Source organism: Calliphora vicina, chromosome 3 (assembly GCF_958450345.1).
Source record: "Calliphora vicina chromosome 3, idCalVici1.1, whole genome shotgun sequence".
In the NCBI taxonomy this organism is placed as follows: Eukaryota; Metazoa; Arthropoda; class Insecta; order Diptera; family Calliphoridae; genus Calliphora; species Calliphora vicina.
Window position 1 is genome coordinate 81,729,197 of NC_088782.1, and position 12,955 is coordinate 81,742,151.

Sequence of the window (12,955 nt, forward strand, 5' to 3'; positions counted from 1 at the left end):
TAATAGTATGAAATGCTTGACGTACTTCCGTCAATATATTTTATGCGAACGAATATAAACTTGGTCACGGACAAATCTATGTATATAGGAATAATATTAGTACACAAATATTTATAAAAAGTCAAAATTATCGTAAATTACATACCTTTCATATGTAAAACTCAATGCCTCTGTTCCAGATGTGGAAAACTTTTCTTGATACAAATAGCCATATGGTGTTAAGTCATACAAAGAAATTGATCCCAACCGTCCGTCTATTGATTCAATTGCATCTACCTTCTTAATATACAGGATTACATTCGATATGTTAGCTTTTGACAATTCAGACTCATTTCTAACCAAAATGAGGTTAAGAGACCGTACTGATATCTGTAATTCCCTCTTGCAAACAGTTTGATCTACAGCAATAAATAAAAATAATAATTATTATATTATATTACTAAATACAACAGATAAGAGAATTTTTAAAACAATTTTATAAAATTTAGGGCCATTATTATAACTTGCATTTATGTTCGTAATAGTAAAAGTTAACTTTAAATGTACCTTTTTATACCCTTCACCATGAGTGGCAAGGGTATATACATATAAGGTTGTCATTCCGTTTGTAATTTCTACATTTTTCATTTGCGACCTCACAAAGTATAAGTATATCGTCCCCTCAATAAAACAATAGTGTATAAGCATATACACCATTGCATAATAAGAATCTACATAACTGATTCTATATGTGGTCAAAATTTGGTGAAATTCTACTTCCACAAAATGGTTCAAAAGATCAATTAAATTATTACTTTTGTTCCAGATGTCTACTAACACAAAAATTTTAAACTCAATTATTTCGAAATATCAAAAAAATTATACACTATTGTTTTATTAAGGGGACGATATATTGTGGATCGTTATACATAGCGAAATCGATATAGCCATGTCCGACTGTATGTTAAAATCAACTTTCGGTAGCCCCCAAATAACTTACATTCTTCTGGCTCGGTTGCTATTTAAAATCGATAAAATCGGCCCACAAATGAATCAGCTGAGATACGTATAAGGAAAAAACCGGGACAACCTCGATTTTTGGCCTATTTTTTATCTATATCTGGATTACTAAATCTTTAATGATTATAATATTACTTAAAGTTACATTTTACTATTACAAACATAAAGTTTATAGTCATGTATGTACATATGTACATTAGAGTGACAATCAGTTGTATGGAAAAAAAATTTGTTTGAATTCCTAAGAGTGTCGCGTGGAATATTGTGATACTAGGCCTAAAAGTTATATAGTACTGAGAGTTCATCAACTCGTACAAAATATAGTTGTTAGTTTCCGGCACCAAAAAGTCTGTTCCGCTGGTGTTATTTGGAACTCATTTACATCCCTGATATATGTAAATAATTTGTTTATGAAAACTCTCATGTAAAATTATACACCAACAACAAGGATTAACACAAACCGTTTTTTTAGAGTACACCACCATTAGTTTTAAATATACGATCTCTTTAGGATCGTATATTGAAATATTGAAAAATCTGTCTATAACAAAATGTTTTGAAAAAGTAACCAAAATGAAAAATAAATACACATCTACACATCAGGAAAAAAATAAAATAATTTTGGTTATAAATAACCAAAACGGCAACACTGGTCATATTACACTTTATAATGTCTTGTACAGTTGATGTTAACTCTAACAGTGCCTATGATAAACTCACTAACTACTGTAACCGCAGTCACTATTTATACACACTGCCATCTTCATTCAAGTAGCATAGATTGTTCTTTACGGTCAAAACTAGTATATTTGAATACTAGAGCTTTCGATGTTCATGTTACCAGCTTAAACATTTAGTGTTGCCATACTTACAAACAATGCTAATAACTGCATCCTATTAACACTGTTGATAAGTAGAAGCTTCTACTGATGGACATGGTTATAAACTTAATGAATGTTGCAGGCAGTCGTTACGGACCGTTAAATTCAAATCGCTATTGCAAATTCGTAGCAATATTCTGGGTACTCATAAGATTCTAAGATGATCTAGCTATGTCCTTCCGTCTGTCCCATTTGTCTGTTGAAAATAAGATAGGGCCCAAACGAAAGGTTTTTTATGGTATTGAAAATGGGCAATATCGGTCCATGATTTCACCTAGCTCCAATACAAATTTTCCCCCTGAATACTGTTTTAGCAGCCATAAATATGTTGAGTATGCGGCAATCCTGTTAAAATTTTGTTCTAACTTTGTTAAAACTTAGTTCTACGTACTCTGAAATTATACTGTAAAATATGACGAGAATCGGACAACATTTGTCCTATAATAATAAATATCGTGATGTAAGTGGACATAAAAAAGTTTTATATGAACGTAAATCGTTCTACCAACTTTTTTGAGGCTCGATCTATATTAGACCATAACCGACATATATCAGAAAAATATTTTACTATTAATAAATAAAAAATATTTTTTTTCATCATTTATTTATTGTATCTTCATTATTTAATGAACTAACAATAAGTGGTTCAAATCTTATATCTAACTAGCTGACCCGGTGCGCTTCGCCACCCCAATTAGAAGAAAGAAATAGTACTATCAAGTCTCACTTTGTGAATCTAATTGTAAATGTCTAATTTCATATTTCTGGGTCCATTATTATAGAAAATGCAAAATGTGTTCCTAATTTTAAATTTTTAGGATTATTATTATAAAATATTCAAAAAGTACCATTGCAATAAGGAAATAGTACCATTGATTATCACTTTTAAATTCGCATTCACTAAACCATAACCCGTCAAGTTTGAATTTTAGATTTGTATATCATTTCCTATATTATCAACTAATTTATTTCTATAGTACTTAATATTTAATAAATTATCACAAAACCGAAACCGATCGGTTTTTAATTTTTTAAAACCGAAAACGCGGTTTTGAAATTCTTCGATTTTTGGGAAACTCTAGGTCCACTATTATAGGAAATTCAAAAAAGTACCATTAGAATATATAAAAAGTACCAAAAATCCATCACTTTTGGTTTCCCACTCACTCGGGTCCATATAAGCTTAATTTGATGGCTTTAGGTTCATTGGTGAAGAAATTACAAAAAGTACCATTCGAATAAAGAAAAAGTACCAAAAAGTCTCCCCTAGAATTCTCACTCACTTACGACCATATATGTTTAATTTCATTATATAAAAAGTACCATTAGAATATAGAAAAAGTACTAAAAAGTATATACTTGTGGTTTTCCAGTCACTCGGGTTCATATAAGCTTTACGTCATGATTCTAGGTTCATTGGTGAAGAAATTACAAAAAGTACCATTCAAATAAAGAAAAAATACCAAAAAGTCGCCCCCTAGAATTCTAACTCACTTAGGACCATATATGCTTAATTTCATGTTTTTAAGTCCATTGTTATAGAAAATTAAAAAAAAGTACCATTAGAAGAACAAAAAATTACCTATAGTTCAGTTCACAAATTTTGGTACCTAAATATTATCCCCTATTCCTAACACTAACTTCACTCAGATACATATCAGCTAACTTTAATGTCGATAACTGAATTAATTTAAAATGTTAAAAAAGTACCAATTTCCCTTTTCTTCCTTGAACACCCCTCAAGTTTGAAATTTAAAAATATTCCATTTTGCCAAAATTGTTTATGTTACAGGCATGTCTGAAAATATTAAAATCTGTCTTAATGTGCCCAAGAATAAATATGTTTTAAAAAAAGTACCAAACTGTTTACCCGGATTTGGCCCAATATACACCTTGGTACTCGAGTTCCAAATAACACCCTGTTAGTTAATTTTTGTATGAATCCAGGAACCAACGTTAAAAAAATTATCAAAATTGGCTTAATAATTTCAAATATAATGTATTTTCCCGATTTTATCCCCTTTTTGGTACCTTTTTTATCCCCATTGAGGTGGTATAATTTTATTCAAATAAATTTCTGTAACGTGGTGGGAGCTCATAATAAAATATTCGTATGTCTATGTCAAATTATAGAAAAACTTATTTTATGAAAAAGTACCAAAAATAAACACAATTTTTATCCCTTAAGGTTTCGAATTTCCAAAAAGTATACATAGAATCAAATTTTAATACGATTTAAAATTTGATTCTGTTTATTGGTTTAAAAGATACATAGGGTGCTAAAAAAGTACCAAAATGCAGTTTTTACCCGTTTTCTCCCCTAAAAGTTTCGAATTTCGAAAAAGTACGAAACACCTGTCAGCTTATTTTTTGAATAGAGTAACATGCAATTTTAAGTTTTTTTGTATCTTTATTAGTTTTTAAGATATAAGGTTACCGAATTTACCCGTTTTTACCCCCTAAACGTTCGAATTTCCAAAAATCCCTTCTTATCGGATCGTTTTGGGGAGGGAGGAACCCACAGTTAAAATTTCATGATTCTAGCTTCAGCCGTTTGGGCTGTGCGATGATGAATCAGTCAGTCAGTGAGTCAGTAACGTTACTCTTTTATATCTAATAACTAGAGTAACTTCGGGTAATGTGGACTACCGTTTTGTTTTTTCTAAATTTTGGCCACAATATATATGGATATTAAAAGAGTTGTGAAGCAATAAATTAGCTAATGTATTCTCTAATGGTTTTTGCAGTTGAATATTTTCCGTTAAAGGATAACAAATTTATGTGAAAATATTGTAAGGAACCCAAAAATCAGCATTAAAAAAATTGGAGGGTAATATGGACCACTATATGAGGGTAATGTGGACTAGTATTTAATACATAAAATTCATGAACCAGCTAATCATGAATGATTAAAAAATTTAATTTCAATATATTTTTATTAATACAAACTAAAAAGTCGCGTTCTTGGCTTAGATAGATTGCTTACAAAGTACATAGTTATTGTCGGGTAATATGGACCAGTAGTACATAATCAAGTAATTTAAGTGGTCCACATTACACGAACTTGGGTTACAGTGGTAAAAAGTTATTTTTACCTAATAATCTAAATGTGCTTAAATTCTTACCAAATATATGCAAAACTACGTGTCCACTTTAACTATATAAAACAACCAAACATTAAATTCTACCAAGTAACTGTACCAAATTTTGTTTCTTACTTGAGCCGAAAAAAATGTTGAGCAGGCGCATTAATTTCAATACAAGAATAAAAAGTCAACATATCAATAACTCATGAAAGCAAATGTGCAATTGTCGTTTCAAACAAATTGTAAAATGTACGACAAATCAGTTTTATCATACCTTCAATAGTTTCTGAAAAAAGACACTGGTCCACATTAGACGCATAGTCCACAATACCCGAAGTTACTCTATTATTTAATTAGTACAGCCAGTGCCGGACGAAAAAAATTGTATTCATGGTTGTTTTGGTTAAATTGGCATTCTTCCTTCTAGATTAGGTCTGCTCCTTCTTAATCGAGTGTGGCCACGGTTATCTAATATGTTGCGGGCCAGCGGGTTTGGGTGAACTTCAAGTTTTTTTTTAAATATTTTTGTACATTTTTCGAGATTTCCGTTTTTACAATGGGCACGTTAAGATCTTTGTGTATATTCGCGTTTTTGATATACCAGGGGGCAACTGTGATCATTCTTAGAAACTTGTTTTGGCGTCTTTGGATCTTTTCTACATTTGACGCTGAGGCCGTGCCCCATAACTGTATGCCATAACACCATATCGGTTTTATGATCATGTTATAAAGTAGAAGTTTACAATCTAAACTAAGCGTGGAGTTTCTGCCAATAAGCCAATTAATTTGAATTGATTTCAATTTCATTTGAGTCAACTTTGCATCTATATGACTTTTCCATGTAAGGCGACAATCGAGATGTATTCCGAGGTATTTCACTTCCGATTGTTGAATTATTGTTTGATTATTGATATGAATAGGGGGGCATGATTCTCTACGCAATGTAAATGTTATGTGTGTACATTTTTGCTAGTTTTAATTTATATTTTCCATTGTTTTAACAATTTCTCTAATTCAAATATGTGGTTTTGTAAGTAACGAGACGCTTCTTGATGGTGATCTTTTCCCGGCTTGGGTATCATGGTAACCAGTGAAACCTTCCATTCTGGAGGATAATATTCAAGTCGTATTTTATCATTTAAATCAACAATAGCATTTTCGATCGCTCGAATCTCAAAACGTAGGAGTACGGCTGCTCCAAAATGGGGTGCAACAGGTGGCAACTCCAAGATTTTCCCCGCTCAGCCATTAAATAACAACAAGTTTAACTACCCCCCGTTGCAACAGACATATGACAACAAAGAAACATAAGGAAATGTACTTAGAAACAACCAAACTCAGACGCAAGTCCGTCAACCCCAAAACGAAAATATGAACCCAGAGGTAAGAGAGCAAACGCCAATCTTCAATTTTACCCGACTATAATCTACAATAGAAACTCTTGTGCAATCGGTAAATAACTTTACAAACTCAATGAGTAACATGATGCAAGAAATTCTTAAGATGCAATCAATGTTATTGCAGACTGTGCTTAACTCTGCAATATCAAGCACGAAAATAAATTGGTTGAAATATAGAAAATATATTAACACACACAGTACAGAAAATATATCGCTAAGAACACCAAAAGATATCGATATCTCACTCAAAAAATTTGAACAAAACTTAAAACTTGCTGTTGAACACGCCACTCAAATAACCCAACAAATAAGATACAATAGACTCTATTCTGTAGACATTGAACAGTTATTAGCTGAAAAAAGAAGAGTTCGTCGAGAGCGGCAACTCTACAGATCCCCTCAACTTAAAACGGAAATTACGCCTTGAATATTATCCACCAGAATGGAAGGTTTCTTTCTTTACAATGATACCTAAGCCGGGAAAAGATCACACTAAAGTAGAATCATATAGACCCATTAGCCTATTGTCAAATATATCAAAGCTATTCGAAAAACTGTTAATGCACAAGTAGCCGATAGTGAATCATTTTGGTTATACTCCAACTGATCAATTCGGATTTCGAGAAAGACATAACACCATTGAACAAACTCACAGATTGGTAGATATCATATCCAAGAAAAAATTATTGTTCTGCACTCTTCATCGACGCTTCGTAAGCCTTCGACAAAGTATGGCATGAAGGATTATCGATAAAAAATAAAACAATATTTTCCAGTAAACACACATAAGCTTCTAGAAAGTTACTTAAATCATCGAAAGTTCGCTCTTAAAAAGGGGGACTTCATAAGTTCACCACAGCCTATTGAAGCAGGTGTACCCCAAGGAAGTATACTGGGTCTCTTCCTATATTTGCTATATACTTGTGATATGCCTACAAACATTCGAACCCACATATCAACTTTTGCTGATGACACAGCTATACTAGCTATTCATGAAAACCCCCAGGAAGCACCTGTACTTTTACAAGACCATATACTCGACATTGAAAGGTGGTTAAAACAATGGAGAATAAAAGTAAACGAGCAAAAATGTGTACATCTCACTTTCACATTGCGTAGAAAATCGTGCCCTCCAATTCTAATAAATAATCATATAATACCTCAACAAACTGAAGTTAAATATCTAGGTCTGCATCTAGACCGACGTCTTACCTGGAAAAAGCATATAGATACGAAATTGACTCAAATGAAATTAAAATTACTACAAATTTACTGGCTAATTGGTAAAAACTCGAGATTGAGTTTATATTGTAAACTTTTGCTGTACAGCTCAATAATAAAACCCATATGGTGCTATGTGCTTGCACGTACATAAATGAGAAGTAATGGCTACATCCGACTAAGAAGAAGGAATCCAACAGACCTGCGCTGATGATAGGATCTATAAATTAAACATAATTTTTCGTCCAACTGTGGTGGGACGTAAATAAAAATTAATATTTAAATTTAAGATTTGAACAAATTATTGATAGTTCACATTATTTTGTGAAGATACAATAAATATCACTAATTTCACACTGCTACAAAATACACACTCTGTCTGTTTTCAAAGATTTTGAAACACCCTCAAAATTTTTAGTTATTTTGAAAAAACTGTATTAGGGTAGTTCCTCTAACTCACACATTTTCAGACCAATTTCAAAGTTTTAAACAGTTTTGGAAATACAAAGAATTAAACGTTCATAAAATGTATATTCCAAAAAATTATGTAAGTTTTTATCAAATATTTCGCTTTTTTATATTTTTTTTCGTAATTTTTCAAAAATTTGAAAATTTTTTTGCGCAGTGTTAGTTGGTGCTGTGGCTTAATTGGTTAGCGCGTTTGCTCATTAAGCATGATATGGTATTTGTGGCCTGGGTTCGATTCCCAGCCGCTGCCAATCAACAACATCAGTTTAACATATGTATATAGATTAGTAAACTAATAATTATTATAAACTGATGTTGTTGATTGGCAGCGGCTGGGAATCGAACCCAGGCCACAAATACCATATCATGCATATAACAAGTAAGAGTGCTATATTCGGCTATGCCGAATCTTATATACCCTTCACCTTTGTTGTGGATGCATTATTATTTTTTATAATTAGTATATAGGTATGTATGTACATTGCCCACTTTCAGCGTACAGCATCCTAAATTTATCAAGACCACAAAAAACAACAACAACGCCAAACCAAACAGAACACCAAAAGAAAAAACAAAAACAAAATACGCAAGGCAATGAAACCAACACACATCCAAACATACGTTTAATTGTATAAAAAACAACAACAACGCCAATAGAAATAGAACACAAAAGAAAAACAAAATACGCAAAGCATGCACATTCAAACATACGATTTGTTGATTTTTTGTAAAAAAAACCAACACACAACCAAACAAAAGTTTAGTTGTATAAAAACAACAACAACGCCAAAAGAAACAAAACACAAAAAAAAACAAAATACGCAAAGCTTGCACATCCAGACATACGTTTTATTGTTTTTTTGTCAAAAAAACCAACACACAACCAAACAAACGTTTAGTTGTATAAAAAACAACAACAACGCCAAAAGAAACAAAACACAAAAAAAAAAACAAAATACGCAAAGCTTGCACATCCAACCATACGTTTTGTTGCTTTTTTGTCAAAGCATGCAATACATTGTGTTTTTGATGAAATTTTCAGAGGTTGTCTCGGATTTTTGCTCATATCTCCGTTATTTATGGACGGATTTTGCTGATTTTAAATAGCAAAATTCTCGAAAGTATGTCTGACAGAATTGTTGAAGATTTGGATCCCGGAGATATCTGGGGCCTTCAGAAAATTGATTTCAACAGACAGACAGACAGACAGACAGACAGACAGACAGACAGACAGACAGACAGCTATCTATACGGAATATATATACTTTATAGGGTCGGAAATGAACGGATTTTGATGAAATTTTCAGGGAATCTTCAGAATAGCCCAGCGGGTAACATTATATAGTCAGATTTTTGGTATTCGGTCTGTGGGCGGAGGGGCGTGTAAAAATCCAATTTTTAGATTATACCGCTAATGCCCAATATTTCTTAAAAATGGATGTGTGTATGTATGTTCCGTATGGACTCAAAAATGGCTAGACAGATTTTGATGAAGTTTTCACGGAATCTTTAGAAAACCCCTTTGGGAAACAGTGTAAAGTCAGATTTTTGATTTTCGGTCTGTGATCGGAACCAGCCGAAATGCCACTACATGTATTAACATTGAAGGTTGGTTCACCGACTTTGTCCGAAACTGTCTATTAAAATCGAGATCGAGATGCAATATAAAACAGATGTTTTCTAAAGGCCAGCAACGCGGACCGGGTTCAGCTAGTAACTAAGAGGCGCTGCAACCGGCACTAATAACAAACATAACGCGCAATTGTAGAGTTGTCAATTAAAAGCTTTTCTCCTCCTTTCACCACCTTTTCTTCTACACTCTATCCCCTTTCCAAAGAAAGTAACACAATTATATATAGGCATATTAATTGCTTGAGTGTTACTTCTCTTTAAAAAAAAAATTGTTTTAATGGAAAGTTGAATAATTTTTAAAATTTTCATCCGATTTTTATAAGCTTTCATATCAAAATAATAAGATATTATTAACAAAAACAAAACTCAAAATTTTTAAAATTTCACCTTTTGTAAGAAATCAACTAACAACATCATTATCTATCTGCTCTAAAAATTTCTACGTATTCCGATTACTCTTTCATCTCGAAAACCACATTTGAGGCCATTTTCGTGATAATGTAGTGACTACCTTTATGTCTACAAAAAGGTATTATTTTGAGTTAATAAAAAAGTTGAAATAGAAATGCATCGTATATTTTCATAAAAAAGTATTATTTTGATTTTAGCCTTTATTCACGTTAAAAATAATCAGATTGTTTTATTTAAATTTGGTTGTATTTTGAGTTGATACTGTTTTGTTGATAGAATTTGGTTTACTTTATGATTTTGGTTCGAAATGTGACTCTTTTTATACCCTTCACCTTCGTGAGAAGGGTATATATAAGTTTGTCATTCCGTTTGTAATTTCCACAATATAATTTTCCGACCCTATAAAGTATATATATTCTGGATCCTTATAGATAGCGGAGTCGATTAAGCCATGTCCGTCTGTCTGTCTGTCTGTCTGTCTGTCTGTCTGTCTGTCTGTCTGTCTGTCTGTCTGTCTGTCTGTCTGTCTGTCCGTCTGTCTGTCTGTTGAAGTAAATTTTCTGAAGGCCCCAGATATCTCCGGGATCCAAATCTTCAACAATTCTGTCAGACATACTTTCGAGAATTTTGCTATTTAAAATCAGCAAAATCCGTCCATAAATAACGGAGATATGAGCAAAAATCCGAGACAACCTCTGAAAATTTCATCAAAAAACACAATGTATTGCATGCTTTGACAAAAAAGCAACAAAACAAAAAAAACCAACACACAGCCAAACAAACGTTTCCCAGCTGTTCTAGGAGAGAGTACCGAACTAGTGATTTTACCCATCATTTAGGGTGGGAGCTAGTTACTTCAATAGCCACGTGACTAGTCATTTTAACACGGGCATGTCCTAGGAAGGGGGTCAATTGTCTCTTTTTGATTACAATGGGACTGTCTAATAGCTGGTCCAAAGTAGGCAACGCATTGGATTCACAAACTGGTTACATAGCGTCAGTTACCTTGCTAGCTTTGTAACTGGTTACTTGATCAGCTACTTGACTAGTTATTTTAACACGTGCATGTCCTAAGCAGGGGGTCAATTGACCCTTTTGATTACAATGTGACTATCGGATAGCTGATCGGAGTTAGTCAACGCTTCTGGTGGGTAAAATAAACTGCAGTACAAAAAAAAGTTTGAAGTGACTTCACCATAGGTTACTAAGAGACACTAAAGTGACTATTGACTTCATGCTATGTTACATGCGATATCAGTATAATTAAGCAAAAATAAAAATAAACTGTATGAGAATTATATTAACACAATTTGTAAAAAACCAGTTTGTACGAATTACTCACAAAACGTTTAAAGTGACTACACTCTAGATTACTTAGAGACACTTAAGTGACAATTGTCTTCACGCTAGATTACTTGGGATGCATAAAGTAACCAATTGTCTTCTCTCTGCACTAAAAAGTGCACACACGTGTCAAATGACCAAAATATATAAAATGGAGTCAGCCAAGTGATAAGACATTTGTGACAATTACTGTCTTTAAGGGATACATTGACTACTTGCTTAACTGCTGGGTTAGTTGTATAAAAAACAACAACAACACCTAAAGAAACAAAACACAAAAAAAAAAAAACTACGCAAAGCATGCACATCCAAACGGATGTGCATGCTTTGCGTATGTTGCACATTGTTGTTGTTTGTTGTTGTTTTTTATACAACTAAACCTTTGTTTGGTTGTGTGTTGGTTTTTTTGACAAAAAAGCAACAACCCAGCGGGAAAAATATGCAGTAAAGAGGCCTTCCTAAATGCCTCATATTGCAGACACAAGGACTTCTAGCCGCATGGCAAAATCATTTCAAATTTACACGGCGTGTCATTGCGAGCCAAGGCCTTGGGTACTCGCTGCTGTTAGAGGGCTGAGAGAAGGCCTATTTATGATGGGCTACTGGTAGCCCACAAGCAATTTATTGTTGAAAATTTGCAAAGAGAGTTAATCACAGAGATGCAGAGTATTTTATTTTTTGATATAGATTATTTTCATTTACTCACTTGTTATTAGAAGGGGATTCATAGGGCTTCCTGAATACCTTCTAAGAGCAGGCAGAGTGGAATGAGTATCGGATCTTTTAGAATGAGTAAGTATGCCTTTTAGAAGGCCTGTTTTGTTTCGTTTGGCGTTGTTGTTGTTTTTTCTGTTCTTGATAAATTTAGGATGCTGTACGCTGAAAGTGGTCAATGTACATACATATGTATATACTAATTATAAAAAATAATAATGCATCCACAAATAACGTGAAGGGTATATAAGATTCGGCATAGCCGAATATAGCACTGTTACTTGTTATACTAAAAATTGTTAACATTTTTTTCAAAAAATGGTATTAACTCAAACAAGTAAGAGAGCTATATTCGCCTTTTTTTGTGACTAAAATTAATAAATTTCATGTTTTGGCGCATTTTTTATGTTCATTGTGTACACATTATATCAAACATTTGGTCTGATTTGAAATCTAAACTGCTGATTTACAATATAAACCTCTTTGGATAAAACATTTTAAGAATTACAATGATTCTAAATAGTAGAGAATGATGAGTTTACTTAAAAACTTTTCCAGAATAAATTGCACATAATGAAACTATTAAAATTTAAGATTAAATTCCGCGTAATTCTAGAAGTTAAGCTAAATCTTACTAATGATTCATTATAAACTTAGGAATGATTTTACCAAACGTTAAATTGAATTTGATGTACATACCATCTTTCAATAAATTTGACTTCATTACAGATTTTTTTTCTTAAAATTTTATTTTAGTTCAGAAGTAAAGCGTCTAAAATCCATGATTTGAAATATTTTT

General features: G+C 32.6%; 1 protein-coding gene across 2 annotated transcripts in view; it reads right to left on the reverse strand.

Annotated features, from left to right (window-relative positions):
* The window catches only part of Vps13D (vacuolar protein sorting 13D), an 862,750-nt gene that overhangs the window by 519,816 nt on the left and 329,979 nt on the right, over positions 1 to 12,955 (reverse strand). For both annotated transcript variants that reach the window (XM_065502881.1, XM_065502880.1), the window contains exon 11: positions 146 to 398. In XM_065502881.1, the coding sequence (XP_065358953.1) occupies positions 146 to 398 (253 nt within the window). The remainder of the gene's footprint in view (positions 1 to 145; positions 399 to 12,955) is intronic.